The 18451-nt window shown below is 40.8% G+C and overlaps 1 protein-coding gene across 7 annotated transcripts in view; it reads left to right on the plus strand.

Annotated features, from left to right (window-relative positions):
- The window catches only part of EXD2 (exonuclease 3'-5' domain containing 2), a 64090-nt gene that overhangs the window by 13655 nt on the left and 31984 nt on the right, over positions 1-18451 (plus strand). For 6 of the 7 annotated variants that reach the window (XR_012379053.1, XM_025869804.2, XM_073895416.1 and 3 more), the window contains one exon: positions 15383-15639. Coding sequence is in view for 6 of the 7 variants with exons in the window: in XM_025869804.2 (XP_025725589.1) it covers positions 15383-15639 (257 nt within the window). In the remaining variant the exon portion in view is untranslated. Of the gene's footprint in view, positions 1-14421; positions 14933-15382; positions 15640-18451 lie in introns of those variants that run through there. The other variant, XM_025869806.2, reaches the window with a different exon arrangement.

Genomic DNA, 18451 nt, shown 5'->3' on the forward strand with positions numbered 1-18451 from the left:
TCTCTCTCTCTTTCTTTCTTTCCTTGATTTTATTTATTTAGAGAGCGCACGAGTGGGGGGAGGGGCGGAGAGAGGGGGAGAAGGAGATCCCAAGCAGACTCCATGCCAAGTACATGAAGCCCGACACGGGCTCAATCTCACAACCCTGAGATCACAACCTGAGCCGAAATCAAGAGTCAGGCAGTTAACCGCCTGAGCCACCCAGGCGCCTGACATCTGGTTTTTTCTCATAGCTCTTCCTTTGGGAGAGTTGTTACATAGTTGGGATGAGGATCATAGGGTGCGTCTTTTCCTCTGTCATCCTGATTCACAGAGTGAACTTTAATCTCCTTGAAACAGAAGATATTATAAAACTATAAATAAATCATAGTTATCATTTCTTACTAATTCAGTAGAATGCCTTGCCAAGATTCTCTGATGTATTTCTTCTGGATATTTAGGATATGGCCTAGAGCCAGGACCTGGAATCAGAAGAGGCTCTAAGCAGAAAAGCTGCCACAAAATCAGGTCAGAGCAGGGTGGGAGGCCTAGCAGATGCCAGGGCAGTGATGATCAAGGGTACACGTGGCAGCGTGGGCAAGGCTTAGTAGTCACACAAGACCTCATACCTTGGCTACTGGAGGCTATTTCAGAAATAATAGTAATTGTTTTTGCCAATGACCTTGGGCAATCAGGAAAAGATTGGATACTTTTGGTGTATTCTATATAAGAAATTATATCATTTTAGAAATATTTGCACCAATAATAATAGAAGAAGCCATTGCTAAATAGTGAGCTTTAATAGACGAGGAAAATTCACTTTTGCCAAACAGCTTGATTTTCTAATTAAATGAAGTATCAGTGCAGCAACAGGGTAGTCTGAAGTGAATAGTTGGTGATAGTAATTGTTTAATTACTATAGCAGAGGCATGGATAAGTTAAAGTGGCAAGTAATCCCAAACCTACTTCATTTTGGTTTTGGGTGAGTATTTAACGCCTGCTGGAAGCCACATCTCCTTCCGGTGTGATTGCATTTCCCTGATTATGGCTGCAGAAAAGCTTTAGGAAGAAAATCATTCATTCCTTGGTCTCTCCATTCTTCCATTTCTTCCTTTCTTTTTTAGAGATGGGGGAGGGGCAAAGGGGGAGAGAGAGAGAGAGAGAGAGCGAGAATCCCAAGCCGACTCTGCACTGAGCGCAGAGCCTGACGCTCGATCTCACAAACCTGAGATCATGACCTGAGCTGAAATCAAGATTTGGACACTTAACCAACTGCCCCACCCAGGCGCCCCTTCATTCTTCCATTTCTATTTCCCTTCCTCTTTTATTCACTTTTTGGGTTTTTTTAGATTTTTATTTATTTTATTGGTCAGAAAGAGACAGCACAAGCAGGGGGAAGCAAGCAGAGCGAGAAGCAGGCTCCCCACTGAGCCGGGAGCCTGACACGGGACTCCATCCCAGGACCCTGGGATCATGACCTGAGCCAAAGGCAGATGCTTAACCGACTGAGCCACCCAGGCATCCCCACTTTTTGTGTTTGTTTAGCTATGGTTTTTGCTCCTTTGAACACAGTGAGTGTTTGGATTTACTGAAGCGTTTACCTTTTTATCTGCTCATTTTCCCCTTATCTCTCAGACCTTCCTTTTGGGATAATTTTCTTCAAGGTTATCCTGTAGAAGTTTGTTTGTTTCTTTCTTTCTTTTTCTTCTTTCCTTCCTTTCTTTTTTTAAGGGAGAGAGAGAGAGCTTGAGAACCATTTGGAGGGTGGTGCAGAGGGACAGGGAGAGAGAGAATCTTAACCAGGCTCCACACCCAGCATGTCTCCATGCCCCATTATGTGGCTCCATCTCACGACCTTGAGATCATGACCTGAGCCAAAATCAAGAGTCAGTCACTCAACCAAGCGAGCCACCCAGAAGCCCCTAGAAGTTTATTTCTTGAGGGCTCATTAAACTTATTGTCATTGTTATTGTTTGGAAAGTGTCTGTATTTTACTCTTGATCTTGAAAGATACTTTCACTGGATATAAAACTCTAACTTGGCAATTAATCGTCATTCTCAAGACAGTATTCCATTGTCTTCTGGCTTCCCTTGTTGCTGTTATCTGTCAGTCTAAATGTTGCTTCCTTATAGTAATCGAACTTTCTGTAGCTCCTTCTAAGATCTTCACTTTGAGTTTGTGGTTCTAAAGATTCACTATGATGAGACTAGGTGTTCTCTCTGTATTTCCAGCTTGGGATTCAGAGAGATAGCTGGAAATGAGGATTGGTATTTTCTTTGAATTTTTAAATTCTCTTTGAAAATCGTCTTTACCTTGTTTGTTCTTCTCCTCCTCCCCCCTTTCCTCCTCCTTTCCCTTCTCATCTTCCTCATCGTGCTCCTTCTTTCTTGCTGGAATTTGATCAGCTGTATTCTCTACTTTTTATGCTATCCTACATGTCTGGTAATCTCTCTCTTATATATATATATATATATATAATTTTAAAGACTTTATTTATTTATTTGAGAGGGAGTGAGAGGGTACAAGCAGGGGGAGGAGCAGAGGCAGAGGGAGAAGCAGACTCACCCACTGAGCAGGGAGCCCAATGCAGGGCTCGATCCCAGGACCTTGGGATCATGACCTGAGCCAAAGGCAGACGCTTAATGACTGAGCCACCCAGGCACCTCTCTCCTTTATAGTTAACATAATTGTCGTCCCTCTGGATTCATTCTGCACAGTTTCCTTAGGTCTCTTTTACAGTCCCCTTTTTTCTTTATTTAGTTTTGTTTCATCTGTTTAACTTGCCCCTTAGGTCTTTTTTTCTTAACCTTTTTTTGTGAAATAAAACATATCAAGAAAAGTGCCTGAAACAAAAATAGCTAAATGATTTATCTGAACAGAACAGCTGTGTAACTAGAAACTAGGTCAGGAAATAGAAGATTGCTAGTACCCCAGGAGCTCCCCTTATGACCCCTTATAATCGTTACCCCCAAGAGTTATCATTATCTTGATTTCATAGTATTCACATTCTTGTTTTTCTTTATACTTTTATTACTCAAGCATGTATCCCTAAGCACTATAATTTGGATATTCCTGCTTTTTAAATTTAATATATATGAAAAGGTCAAGTATGTATTCTTTTGTATCTGTCTTTTGCCCAACATTATGTTAGTGAGATTTGCCTATGGTGTGTGTGACTGTGATTCTTTGCCATATAGTAACCTATTGTATAAAAATATCACAATTTATTCATCTATTCTAATATTGATGGATATTTGGGTTTTGTGATTGGGAGCACTTACAAAGACTGTTGCAGTGAACATATGCGCTCATTATTACTGGGCATATGTATCTATGAGTGGAGTCCTGGATCGTGGAATTGTGTATATGTTTAACTTATATGGATAATGCCAAGCTGTTTGCCAAGGTGGTTTTCACTAATGTATCCTCCAATCAGTATTGTATGAGTGTAACCCGTTGTTCCAGTTGTTTTCAGAAGTGGTTCTACTGATTTACCAAGACTATATGAAAATTATCTTTGTCGTATATCTTGTCAACATTTGGTATTGTCAGATTTTTATTTATTTTGAATTTTACTTATTTTTTAGTACTGCCAGATTTTTACATATTAACCATTCCCATGGGTGTGTAGTAATATTTCATTATGGTTTTAATTTTCACATTCCTGATTACTAGTGAGGTTAAGCATCTTTTTAAAAAGATTTTTTTTAGGGGCGCCTGGGTGGCTGAGTCATTAAGTGTCTGCCTTCAGCTCCGGTCATGGTCCCAGGGTCCTGGGATTGAGCCCTGCATCAGGCTCCCTGCTCAGCGAGAAGCCTACTTCTTCCGCTCCCTCACTCCCCCGCTTGTGTTCCTTCTCTCGCTGTGTCTCTGTCAAATAAATAAATAAAAATCTTTAAAAAAAATAAATAAAAAGTTTTTTTAATCCAAAATATTTACTTAATTATGCCATCTTGCATTTTATTTATTTTTTTTAAAGACTTTTAATTTATTTGAGAGAGAGAATGAGAAAGAGAGAGCACGAGAGGGGGGAGGGTCAGAGGGAGAAGCAGGCTCCCCGCTGAGCAGGGAGCCCGATGTGGGACTCGATCCCCGGACTCCAGGATCATGACCTGAGCCGAAGGCAGTTGCTTAACCAACTGAGCCACCCAGGCGCCCCAAAGATACATTTCTTATAAATCACAACAGATTGGGGTGCCTGGGTGGCTCTGTCGTTAGGCGTCTGCCTTCAGCTCAGGCCATGATCCCGGGGTCCTGGGATCAAGCCCCACGTCAAGATTTTTATTTATTGAGAGAGAGAGAATGGTAGAGAGAGAGCATGAGAGGGAAGAAGGTCAGAGGGAGAAGCCGACTCCCTGCTGAGCAGGGAGCCCGATGCGGGACTCGATCCCGGGACTCCTGGATCATGACCTGAGCCGAAGGCAGTTGCTCAACCAACTGAGCCACCCAGGCACCCCCATCTTGCATTTAAAAAAAATTTTTTTTGGAGTTTTTATTTAAATTCCAATTAGTTAACATACAGTGTAATATTAGTTTTAGGAATATAATACAGTGATTTAACACTTCCATGCAACACCGATGCTCATCACAACAAGGGCACTTGTTAATACCTATCACCTGTTTAACCCATCCCCAACCTACCTCCCTGGTAACCATCTGATTCTGTATAGTTAAGAGTCTGATTCTTGGTTTGCCTCTCTCTCTCTCTTTTTTTTCCCCCTTTGTTTGTGTTGTTTCTTAATTTACACATTAAATTACACATATGAGTGAAATCATATGCTATTTGTTTTTCTCTGACTGACTTATTTTGCTTAGCTCCATCAATGTTGCAAATGGCAAGACTGTTCTTTTTTATGGCTGAGTAATATTCCTCTGTGTATATATACCACATCTTTTTTTTTTTTAAGATTTTATTTATTTATTTGAGAGAGCGAGAATGAGAGAGAGAGAGAGCACATGAGAGGGGGGAGGGTCAGAGGGAGAAGCAGACTCCCTGCTGAACAGGGAGCCCGATGCGGGACTCGATCCTGGGACTCCAGGATCATGACCTGAGCCGAAGGCAGTCGCTTAACCAACTGAGCCACCCAGGCGCCCTATACCACATCTTCTTTATCCATTCATCGGTCATTGGACCCATGGCTGTTTCCATGATTTGGTTATTATAGATAATGCTGCTTAAACATTGGGCTGCATGTATCCCTTTGGATTAGTATTTTTGTATTCTTTGAGTATTGTAATTGCTGGATCATAGGGTAGTTCTGTTTTTAACTTTTTGAGGAACCTCCATACTGTTTTCCAGACAGCTACACCAGTTCGTATTCCCATCCACAGTGCAAGAGGGTTCCCCTTTCTCCACATCCTCACCAACACCTCTTGTTTCTGGTGTTGTTGATTTTAGCCATTCTGACAGGTGTGAGGTGGTATCTCATTGTAGTTTTGATTTGCATTTCCCTGATGGTGAGTGATATTGATCATCTTTTCGTGTGTCTGTTGGCCATCTGGATGTCTTCTTTGGAAAAATATCTATTCATGTCTTCTGCCCATTTTTTAATAGTATTATTCATTTTGGGGGTGTTGAGTTTTAGAAGTTATTTATATACTTCAGATACTAACCCTTTTTCAGATACGTCACTTGCAGATATCTTCTCCCTTCAGTAGGTTGCCTTTTAGTTTTGTTGATTGTTTCCTTCATTGTGCTAAAAAGTTTTTATTTATTTTATTTTTTGACTGAGCATCTTTTTACATTTTATGGATCATTTAGATATCTTCTTTTATGGAGTACCTGTTCAAGTCTCTTGCCCCTTTTTCTTTGAATTGTCTTTTTCTTACTGATTTATAGGCATTCTTTATATATTCTGGCTATGAATCCTTTGTGAGTTAAATGTATTCCTTAAATGTTTTCTCCCATTTTGTGAATTGCCTTTACATTATTTTTTTTTAAGATTTTATTTTTAGGTAATCTCTACACCCAACATGGGGCTCAAACTCACAACCTCAAGATCAAGAGTTGCATGCTGTACTGACTGAGCCAGCCAGGCACCCCATCTTATTAACATAAATGTATTATTTTTTCAGGGGTACAGGTCTGTGATTCATCAGTCTTACACAATTCACAGTGCTCACCATAGCACATACCCTCCCCAGTGTCCATCACCCAGCCACCCCATCTCTCCCACCCCCCTCCACTCCAGCAGCCCTCAGTTTATTTCCTGAGGCTAAAAGTCTCTTACGGTTTGTCTCCTTCTCTGGTTTCATCTTGTTTCATTTTTCCCTCCCTTCCCATATGATCCTCTGTTTTGTTTCTCAAATTCCTCCTACCAGTGAGATCATATGATAATTGTCTTTCTCTGATTGACTTATTTTGCTTAGCATAATACCCTCTAGTTCCATCTACATCATTGCAAATGGCAAGATTTCATTTTTTGATGGCTGCATAATATTCCATTGTGTGTGTATACATATACCACATCTTCTTTATCCATTCATCTGTTAATGGACATCTAGGTTCTTTCCATAGTTTGGCTATTGTGGACATTGCTGCTATAAACATTGGGGTGCACCTGCCCCTTCGGATTACTACATTTGTATCTTTGGGGTAAATACCCAGTAGTGCAATTGCTGGGTCGTAGGGTAGCTCTATTTTCAACTTTTTGAGGAAATTCCATCCTGTTTTCCAGAGTGGCTGCACCAGCTTGCATTCCCACCAACAGTGTAGGAGGGTTCCCCTTTTTCCGCATCCCCACCAACATCTGTCGTTTCCTGACTTGTTAATTTTAGCCATTCTGACTGGTGTGAGGTGGTATCTCATTGTGATTTTGATTTGTATTTCCCTGATGCCGAGTGATGTTGAGCATTTTTTCATGAATCTGTTGGCCATTTGGATGTCTTTGCAGAAATGCCTGTTCATGTCTTCTGCCCATTTCTTGATTGGATTATTTGTTCCTTGGGTGTTGAGTTTGATAAGTTCTTTATAGATTTTGGATACTAGCCCTTTATCTTATATGTCATTTGCAAATATCTTCTCCCATTCTGTCGGTTGTCTTTTGGTCTTGTTGACTGTTTCCTTTGCTGCAGGCGACCCCATCTTTACATTCTTTTAATGTTCTCTTTTGATAATCAGAAGCTCTATATGGTATATAAGAAGTCTTATCCTACTCCTAGTCATAAAGATATTCTCCTACATTATTTTCTTGGAGTTTTGTGGTTTTAAGCTTGCACATTTAGATTTACAGTTCACCTGAAATTGATGTGTGTCTGTGTGTGTGTGTGTGTGTTTGTGTATGTGTGGTAGAGTTAAGTTTCATTTTTTCCCCATACGGATATCCAGTGTTCTAGTACCATGAATTGAAAAGATAAACCTTTCTTCACTGCTCAGCAATGCCACTTTATCACAAAACAAGTGTCTGTATATAAAATCTGTTTCTGGGCTCTCTAGTAATCTGTTTTTCTATTCTTGGCACCTATGATCACAAACTATCTTAGTTACTATTGTTTTATGATGACTCCTAATATCTGGGACAGCAGTTCTTGCCATCTTGTTCTTTTTCCAGAATATCTTAGTCTTGGTCCTTTACATTTCTTTCTTTCTTTATTTCTGCTTTTCAGGTTCCACAGAAATTTTTTTTGATATTTTGACTGAAATTGTATTGCATCAGTAGATCAGTTTGTGGGGAGTAACTTTTTATAATATTGAGTTTTCTAATCTAAGAATATTTATTTAGCTCTCCCTGCTCGGCAGGGAGTCTGCTTCTCCCTCTGACCCTCCCCCCTCTCATGTGCTCTCTCTCTCTCATTCTTTCTCTCAAATAAATAAATAAAATCTTTTAAAGAAATAAAAATAAAAATAAAAATTCTATTGTAAATGAAATCTAAAATTTTTTGTGTTTCTGGTATAAAGAAATGTAGTTGATTTTTATATATTTCTCTTTTATTAAGGAACCTTACTAAATTCATTAATTCAATTTCTCACTTGTAGATTCTTTGGATTTCTGTGTACACTGTTACATCATTGAGAAATGACGATTTTATTTCTTTCCAGTCCTTATACTTTTTGTTTCTTTTCCGATCTTACCATAGTGACTAGGATCATAGTGTCGTGCTTAGTAGAAGTGGTGATAGTAGGTATCCTCGACTCATTCCCTATCTCACAATCACAGCTTTCAACATTTTCATATTGAATATGATATCTGTCATAGGTTTGTTTATAGATCTCTTTACCAGATTAAATACATTGCATTCTTTTTTTGTTGTTAAAGATTTTATTTATTTGACAGAGAGAGACACAGCGAGAGAAGGAAATCAAGCAAGGGGAGTGAGAGAGGGAGAAGCAGGCTCCCTTCTGAGCAGGGAGCCTGATGTGGGGCTTGATCCCAGGACCCTGGGATCATGACCTGAGCCGAAGGCAGATGCTCAACAACTGAGCCACCCAGGGGCCCTAAATACATTGCATTCTATTCTTTGTTTGTTAGGAGGGTTTTTTATTATTATTATTATTATTATGAATAGTTGTTGAATTTTATCAAGTGCTTTTTCTGCATTTCTTTTTTTAATTATTTTTTTAAACAATTTTTTAAGGGGGAAGGTGCAGAGGGAGAGAGAGAATCCTCAAGCAGGCTACCTGCTCAGTGCAGAGCCTGATGCAGGGCTCGATTTCACAACCTTGAGATCGTGACCTGAGCCGAAATCAGGAGTCTGATGCTTAACCAGCTGAGCTACCCAGGTGCCCTTTTCTGCATCTTGAGCTGACTATGAAGTTTTTCTTCTTTATTCTGTGGTGGTGGTGAAATACATTGATTTTTTAATTTCTGGAGTAAATTCAACTTGGTCATGATGTCTTATTCTTTTTATACATTGTTGAATTCATTTTGCTAATGCTTTTTAGAGGATTTTTTTTTTAAAGATTTTTATTTATTGAGAGAGAGAGAATGGTAGAGAGAGAGCATGAGAGGGAAGAAGGTCAGAGGGAGAAGCCGACTCCCTGCTGAGCAGGGAGCCTGATGCGGGACTCGATCCCGGGACTCCAGGATCATGACCTGAGCCGAAGGCAGTCGCCGAACCGACTGAGCCACCCAGGCACCCTAGAGGATTTTTTGTTTTAAAACTGTGTTCATGAGTGATACTGGCTTGTAATTTTTTTTTTTTCTAGAAATGACTCTGCCCGATTTTGATAAGAAGTCATGCTGGTCTCATACAACAAGTTAAGGCTTTCCTTATTTTTGCATTCTCTGGAAGAATTTGTATAAGATTGCCATTTCTTTTTTCTTAAATATTTGACTAGAATCTACTGGGGAAGGCATCTGGAGTTTTTTTTGTTTTTGGTTTTTTAGGAAAGTATTTGAATTATGGGTATCATTTCTTTAATAGTTTTGGAGCTAGTGAGATTTTCTATTTCTTCATGCCTTTTTAAAAAAAATTTTTTTTTTTTATTTAGTTGTAAGTAAGTAATCTCTACACCCAGCATGGGGCTTGAACTCCTGACCCCGAGATCACGAGTGGCATGCTATTCTGACTGAACCAGCCAGGCACCCCATTTTCATGTCTGTTTTGGTAAATTATATTTTTCATCTAAAGCTGCTTTCAAATTTTAAAATTATGGGCATATACTTGCTTTCTGTTGTTTTTTTTTAAGATTTTATTTATTTGATAGAGACAATGACAGAGATAGCAAGAAAGAGCACAAGCAGGGGAGAGGCAAAGGGAGAGGGGGAAGCAGGCTCACTGTGGAGCAGGGAACTGGACGTGGGGCTCGATCCCAGGACTCTGGGATCATGACCTGAGCCAAAGGCAGACGCTTAATGACTGAGCCACCCAGGCACCCCGGGCATATACTTGTTTATAATATCTTCAGACAGTTTTTTTCCCCAATATGAAGAATATGTAGGGATGGCTCCCTTTTCATTTTTTTTTTAGGATTTTATTTATTCTTTTGAGATAGAGAGTAGAGAGAGAGCATGCGAGAGTGCAAAAGCACAAGCCGAGAGCATGGAGGGGAGGGGGTGTACGCATCGCAGGGGGTGGGGAGGAGGAGGAGCAGAGGGAGAGGGTGAAGCCGGCTCCTTACTGAGGAGGGAGCTCTGTGTGGGGCTTCATCCCAGGACCCTGGGATCATGACCTGAGCCGAAGGCAGACACCTAACCAACTGAGCCACCCAGGTGCCCCTCCCTTTTCATTCTTTTTTTTTTTTTTAATATTTTACTTATTTGAGAGAGAGAGAGCACATGAGTGGAGGGAGAAGCAGGCTCCCCGCAGAGCAGGGAGCCTGATGCAGGACTCGATCCCAGGACCCTGGGATCATGACCTGAGCTGAAGGCAGATGCTTAACTGACCGAGCCACCCAGGTGCCTTCCCTTTTCATTCTTGACATCACTTATTTGTTCTTCTCTCTTTTTCTTGATTACTCCTTCTATGGGCTTATCAATTTTATTAGTCTTTTCAGAAAACCAACTACTCACTTTGTTGATCTTCATTATTAGTATGTTTGTGTTCTATTTCACTGATATCTGCTCTCTCATTTTTTTCTTCTACTTGATTGGGTATAATTTGCTATTCTCTATTAGTTCTTCAAACTACTTTAATCTGACCTACTAGACTACCCTACTGGAACTGATGAAATTGATGGCTTTCTTGTTTTCTAATCTAGCAGACACGTATGTGGACTCGTGCTATTCTAGCTCTCAAAAGCATCTGCATCGTTCCTACATCAGACATTCTTCTTGGTTTTCATGTCTCCACACTCTCCTGTCTTCTATCATACTGTTCTTTACTCTTTTTTGTCTTCTGATCTCCCTTTTACTTCACATCTGAATATTGAGGTGGCTCAGGCTTGGTCTCTTCTCTGTCTACCCCAGGGATTGCAAACTCATATATCTACAAGTTCCAGATGGGAAATGTAAATGAAGATATGGAGTAATTGTTTGCATTTTTGAGCATATAGAGATAAACTTCATAAAAAAATATGCTCCCTCCCTTTTTTTCTTTAAGTACAAGGCCTCTATGATCTTTTATTTTCCTAGTTTTAATAGAGACGTGGATCCTGAGAAATATTTCTTTCTATTAGAAAAACAGTGGTGGGGTGCCTGGGAGGCTCAGTTAGTTTAAGGGTCCCACTTTGGCTCAGGTCATGATCTCAAGCAGGGGTGGGGGGTGGGGGGCTAGGGAGGGTGGCAGGCTTCAGTGCTGAGAAGACATTATGGTAAATTAAAGAATTCATGCCTTAAAAAAATGAGGAAGCTGCCATACAGGTCAAGCCAAGTGTTGCCAGGTTGTCCAGTTCTTTACAGAGAAACTTGGAATATAAATTTTTTAAACATGTGAACTTTACTAATTTTTAAATTTTGGTGCAAGTTTTTAAATATGTGGAGACCAAAACAATAATAATATTAAACGTGTCTGTGGATCAGCAGATGTGTCCATGGACCACTAATTTATGTCCTCTATCTACATTTTTCTCTTAAGTGATCTCATCTGTTTTATAGCTTTAAATATTGTTGATAACGCTGATGACTCTCAAAATTAGAACTCCAGCCTTTTAGATCCACCTACCTACTTGATGTCTTCCCTTCAATGTCTGTCATCTCAAACAACATGTTCCTAAAAGAACTCTTGAGTTTTCTTCCCAAATCTCTATTATCCTTAGTGTTCTCCACCTTTTAAGATGAAAATCAGGGAAACATCCAACCCCCAAAGGGCTAACTAACAGAAATGATAAGATTGAAAGTCAGACACATGGTCACCTGGGTGGCTCAGTTAGGCGTCTGCCTTCGGCTCAGGTCATGATTCCAGGATCCTGGGATCAAGCCCCATGTGGGGCTCCCTACTCGGCGGGGAGCCTACTTCTCCCTCTCTCTCTCTGCCCCTCCCCCTGCTGGTACTCTCTCTCTAGCTCTCCCTCTCTCTCTCAAATAACTAAATAAAATCTTAAAATAAAAAAAGAAAAAGAAAAAAAAACCAAACAGGCAGTTATGGTATGCTGGGTTTCTTCAATGGCAAAATATCTAGAAATTCAGAGAAGTAGTTGCAGAAACAGGAAATAACACAGCATGCTACCAGATAGAGGTAGAGGTATGGGTTTCCAGACCCCGCTGAATTACCTATGGTAATGTACAATTATGCGCAAATCACAGATTTCTGCTGTGTTTTAGAAGGTAAAACATGCCTTTCTCTTGGGAAGGTGGGGATGGAGGTGTTAAATATCTTTTTGGCCCCTGTCTCCTGCCTAATATTTTCTAGAGTCTCTGGCTACAGATATCCTTGATCAACAGGTGCAAATAACTGGTGCAACAAAGATTGAATGAAGTGAAGGTTATTTTCCAAAGAGCATTGTTCTGCAGGCCCAGGCTTCAGGCCTACTGGAGATCTGTTTCCTTTTCCTTACCATTAACCCCTTTCTAGTAATACTACCTAGTGCTATCTCCAACATAGATGTTGCCTCCATCTGGTTCTCTACATCTCCTCTGTTTCCTCCCTAGCCCAAGCCTCACGTGACTTTCATCTGGACCTTTGTAGAACCCTCCTGACTGTCCTCCCTGCTTGGACCCCTGTGCACCTACAATCCCTCCTCCATTTAATAACCAAAGTGAACTTTTAAAAATGAAAGTCAGACCATGTCAGTCCTCTGCTTAAAACCCTTTCATTGCTTTGAATAAAACCGACATGTCTTAATTACTTATCTGTACTTAAGGACTTATGTGCTCTGGCTTCTCTCAGCATCTCTGATTTGTCTCCTGTTCTCTTTCCAGCCTCCTATTTTTTTTTTCTCATCGTCTTATTACTTGCCAGGCTTATTAAGCCTTTATTCTGTCACTTGAAAAGGACAAACTCATTTGTATCTCAAAGACATGGTCTAAATTTAACTGATACCATAAACTCTATAGATTAAGGGTGCTCATTAATCTGTTCAAAGCCCAGAAGATGGTCCCAAATCATTCTTTACTCTCTGCTGCCATCGTGGGGTCATTTAAAGAATTGTGGGCTTTTCCAGAAAGTTTTATCAGCTCGACTTCCTGAAGCCAAAATGGATGATCCACTGGCCCTCAGAAAGGAGACTCTAAATCATTGCTGTCTAAGTGAATCACTGAAATACAGAGAAAGTGTTAGAAATTTTGTCTATGATTTTTGATGGCACTATTCATTAAAAGTTTTTACTTTTGTGTATGTTTAATAATGTCTATAACATGTTAATATAGTACTACAAATAGTACTACATGTTTATAATATATAAATACATATTTATTTATTTTTTAAAAAGATTTTATTCATTTATTTGAGAGGGCAAGAATGAGAGAGAGAGAGAGAGCACATGAGAGGGGGGAGGGTCAGAGGGAGAAGCAGATTCCCCGCTGAGCAGCAAGGAGCCCGATGCGGGACTCGATCCCGGAACTCCAGGATCATGACCTGAGCCGAAGGCAGTCGCTTAACCAACTGAGCCACCCAGGCGCCATATATAAATACATATTTATATATGTATGTATGTCCCAGACATTTTTTTATGAGTTCGTGAAGTAGAAGTCAAAGACGAGGGGTCTCTGAGTTTTGTTTCTAACAGCAGCTCTGTGATCTTGACTATCTCCTTTCTGTGGTTTTGGTCACCTCAGCTATGAAATATCCTACCTCGGATTACTTGTAACACTTTGTTTGAACCACTCCTTTGGTATTTACCATGTCATTTCTTTCTTTTTTTAAAAAATATTTTATTTATTTATTCATGAGAGACAGAGGGAGAGAGAGAGAAGCAGAGGGAGAAGCAGGCTCCCAAGGAGCAGGGAGCCCGATGCGGGACTCGATCCCAGGACCCTGGGATCATGACCTGAGCCGAAGGCAGACGCTTAACCATCTGAGCCACCCAGGTGCCCTACCATGTTATTTCTGACGGTGTGAGCTTATGTCTATTGTACTCTACCAATAAGGCTGTAATCCCTAAGTCACATTCCATCTTTTGCGTAACTTTATAGCCGCAGTGGCGCGTGGCCCAGGGCCTGGCATGATGATCCGTGGTAGTGAGAGCAGCACGCTGCCCAGGGTGGGGTTCCCCACTGTAAATAGCTGGGGCAGGTGATTCGTTGTCGTGAGTGGCTATCCCGTACATTGTAGGATGTTTAGTGGCAGTCTGACCTCTACCAGTTAGATACTTGTGCACCCCATCCCCCAACTTGTGACAACCAAAAATTTCTCCAGATGTTGCCATATTCCCTGGAGTAGTGGAAGGGGCGCAAATGAATCTCAGTTGAGAACTGCCCTTCTAGATCGGGGAATTTTGGTACTAGTCCTAACTTTGTCATTATGCCTGCATGTGTATTCTGTTATTATTATTATATACCTATTAATAATAGAATACACTATTATTAGTTAATAATAGAATTCTATTAATTCTATTAATAATAGAATACATTATGCCTGCATGTGTATTCTGTTATTATTATATATCTGTTAATAATAGAATACAAAGTTTCTTCTCCAGAAAAATGAGGATTGGGATTTCTTGGATGTTTAACCTGGGTTCTGTGGGATAGCTTTAGAGGATCTTTCATTAATGTGAACTTTGCAAGTAAATTTTTCTGGGAATGATTTCTTAGCTTTCAGCTTTTTTCTCCAACTTATCTGTTATCTCAAAAAGATTAAAACTAAATCGTTTGAGAGAGAGATGGTGACAGATAGCGAGAGAGAGCATGAGCAGGGAGGAGAGGGAGAAGCAGGCTCCCCACTGAGCAGGGAGCCCCATGTGGGACTTGATCCCAGGACTCTGGGATCATAACCTGAGCTGAAGACGCTTGACCAACTGAGCCACCCAAGCGCCCTAAAACTAAATCAGTTAATATATGAAGTGATTTTCTTTTCAAGATACAAGGATCCTAGCTTATGCTCAATATACCTTTTTTTTTCCTTAGTGAACACCATTTGTGATCATAAAATGCTGAGAACGCATTTTGTGCTACCAGGATTTAATTATATTGGCAGGTACCAGTTACTTATAGTACTGTATTTTCTACCTGTTGTCAAAAATTGGATCTTGAGGCAGTAACAATACGGTAAATGAGTAGCGTTCCTAGCACGCGTGTTGGAGAGTCTGGATAATGAAAAGTATGTATTTATCATTTGGCACTCTACTCCTTACCCTTTTTTCACTTAGACTTTTAAAACCAGCACGTTTCACGTGACTCAGCCAGCTCTCCTCTGTGTCACTCTTTCTGGACTGCTCACATTTCAGGCTCACATTTGTTTAGGTTGCTTCTTCACAGAATCCATTGCATTTGTTAGCATAGGCTCCTCCTATTTGAACCAAAATTTGGTCAGCCACTTCCTTTGGGAAGTTAAGGATGTCCCTCTTAGACTTTTTTTTGCCAGTTTCATGTTGTACTTGGTGCTGTGGTAGGGCATGACCTGTTTCCCTGTTTTCCTCTGTTGCAGGTGAATTCGGAAGGCAAAGCCAGTCCTCTGTCACTCCTTCAAATGGCCTCCCCAAGTGGCTTCTGTGTCTTAGTTCGCTTGCCCAAGCTGATCTGTGGAGGAAAAACACTACCAAAAACTTTGTTGGACATTTTGGCAGATGGCACTGTTTTAAAAGTTGGAGTAGGATGTTCAGAAGATGCCAGCAAGCTTCTGCAGGACTACGGCCTCATGGTTAAGGGGTGCCTGGACCTCCGGTACCTAGCCATGAGGCAGAGGTAGGGTTGTATGAATGCTGGGGTTCCTGGAGCTGTGGGGCAAATATCTTAGCAAGATTTGTGGAGTCCTGAGAACAGTAAGGAGGCATCCAATATTTTTTAGAAGCCTAGAGGCTTCTGAGATGCATATAAATCTGTGAGGAAATATTCCAGCTTCTGAGAAAACTTTAGTTACCTAGGATTGGTCTTCTTAGATGAAACATTGATAAGGTGTCTCCATAAGCTACAGGTTGTAAAGTGATAGCACCACTGGCTAAATTAGGGCTTCACATTTTGATTTTGCTTTTATTTATTTCTTCCCCATATGATGTATATATATTTTTAAAGATTTTAGTTTTATTTATTTGACAGAGAGAGAGGGAACACAAGCAGGGGGAGTGGGAGAAGCAGGCTTCCCACTGAGCAGGGAGCCCGAGGCGGGGCTCTCGATCCTGGGACTCTGGGATCATGACCTGAGCGGAAGGCAGATGCTTCACCCAGGCGCTGCTCCCCATTTGATATTTTTTGGGAATTTTTAGTTTAAATCCAGAAGATTTAATGTAAAAGTCTGTATTTGGGGCTTCTGAAAAATCAGATGATTTGACTAAGCAAGGTCAGGGGTTCTAGAGGGTAGCAGTTGCTGGGGAGAGGTTGGTGTCTTTAGATGCCCATGCTCTGTCCAATCGCCAGAGTCCCCACCTCTCTCATCCACTGTAACCCCAACTCCTCCTGATAAACATTTGAGTCTGCAAACCCTGCTTTAGGCCAAAAGTAGTGGTAGACTAAAATACACTACTGGGGGAGAGAGATTTCCCTTTTCCTTGGAATTCTATTCTTATGGAAATTCTATTCTAACTTGTTTTTCAGGGAGTGGCAATTACCTTCTCGTGCGTGCGTGTGTGTGTGTGTGTGTGCGCGCGTGTGTGCGTGCGTGCGTGTGTGTGTGCGTGTGTGTGTGCGTGTGTGTGTGTGTGTGTGGTCCTCATTTTAATAATGTGGAGTGAGGTAGCCTCTCTCCCTACCTCAGATGACACTGGCATTAAAAGTTCAGAGGATTTTTTTTTTTAAGATTTATTTATTTATTTATTTGACAGAGAGAGACACAGAGAGAGAGGGAACACGGCAGAGGGAGTGGGAGAGGGAGAAGCAGACTTCCCGCTGAGCAGGGAGCCCGATGCGGGGCTCCATCCCAGGACCCTGGGATCATGACCTGAGCTGAAGGCAGACGCTTAATGACTGAGCCACCCAGGCGCCCCAAAAGTTCAGAGGATTTAATAACTAAGAGAAGGCCTGATTAAAATCTCTTACCATTTTTTAGTTTTAGCTTAGTAGTTTATCTTATGTAAATACAACGCTTGTAAATTATCAAGGGTTTTCAAGAAATATATTGACATATTTACTGTAAGAAAAATTTAAATCTGTGAAAGTATTTGGAGTGTCACTCCAACAGGCACCTCTCACCAGGCCTTCTCCCCCAGCCCCCCGCTGGGCACCACCTCCCCAGAGGTGTCCGCTGTCACTCTCTTCTGTTAGAGGCGATGGGTGTAGGAGCTAAGAGTTGACCCTGGAGTGGACTGTGCGGTGGCTGTCCCTCACTTCCCTAGTCTGCAGCAATAATTAGGTTCCCGCCTCCCAGGATTGGTGTGAGGATTGCAGGAGTTAAACTGCGTGAAGAACTTGGAAAGAGTGTGTCACCCAGAGACGGTGCGGTGTACTGCTGTGTTCAGCTCTTACTGTTCTCATCATCGTCGTCATTGTCACTACCTCCCTCAGAGCCCTCATCAATCAGTGCGTCCTTCCTGATCGCTTCTGTGCAATTATAGTCCTCTCCATGAATAGATAGAAATGAGAGGTGCACGAATTCTCCATTTCACTAAGCGCAGAATGGCCACGCATCAAAATAAGAATTTGGCCAAAGCTGGATATTACCATGAACTTCTCTAGAAATAAGAATGAAGTATTTATCGGGCCTTTCCATGTTTAATGAGATTTTTAAAAACATTTTAAAAATTATTTTATTGTTGAACACTTTTTAGTAGTAAAATTAGAAGTTTTTGCCATTATAGTTTAAGACATTTGACATTATAGTGCAAAGATTATACTTCGCACTGTTAGCTATAGGTTGCTCCTGACATTTGCCATAAGTAGTTGTTACTTTCAGTTGACGTTGGGAGGAACACATTTGTTGGTAATACTTTTCTTCTTACTCTCTATATTTTGTGTTATATGTTAACCAGAGGTAATTTATTATAGAGATTGACTTTGGAATCTTTCCTAGTGAATTGAAATGGCAAAGATGGCATCTTGTTTTTAATTAATTCTCAAGAAATGTGCAACCTTTCCAAATATGACGTTTAAAAAAAGACTGACCTAAATGGAATTAAGTAGCTTAAAAATTAAGTGCTGTCCTTCAACGAGGGTAATAATTTCAAGAATTAAGGAATAGCCATGCTTGAAAAATTATACAGCTATTAAAAAGAATGAAATAGGGGTGCCTGGGTGGCTCAGTCGTTAAGTGTCTGTCTTCGGCTCAGGTCGTGGTCCCAGGGTCCTGGGATCGAGCCCCGTGTTGGGCTCCCTGCTCAGCGGGAAGCCTGCTTCTCCCTCTCCCACTTCCCCTACTTGTGTTCCCTCTCTCGCTGTGTCTCTCTCTGTCAAATAAATAAATAAAATCTTAAAAAAAAAAGAATGAAATAAGTACATTTATACTTATCATGAACGGAAGTATCTGATATATTAAGTAATACAGCACATTGCAGAGCAAAAACCAGAACAGATACCAAAAACACGTTATCTCCTCCTCCACGTAACCATCAGTTTATCTATTTGTGCA

This window comes from Callorhinus ursinus, unplaced genomic scaffold (assembly GCF_003265705.2).
Source record: "Callorhinus ursinus isolate GAN/ISIS: 27379988/994484 unplaced genomic scaffold, GSC_fseal_2.0 scaffold8, whole genome shotgun sequence".
Classification (NCBI taxonomy): domain Eukaryota; kingdom Metazoa; phylum Chordata; class Mammalia; order Carnivora; family Otariidae; genus Callorhinus; species Callorhinus ursinus.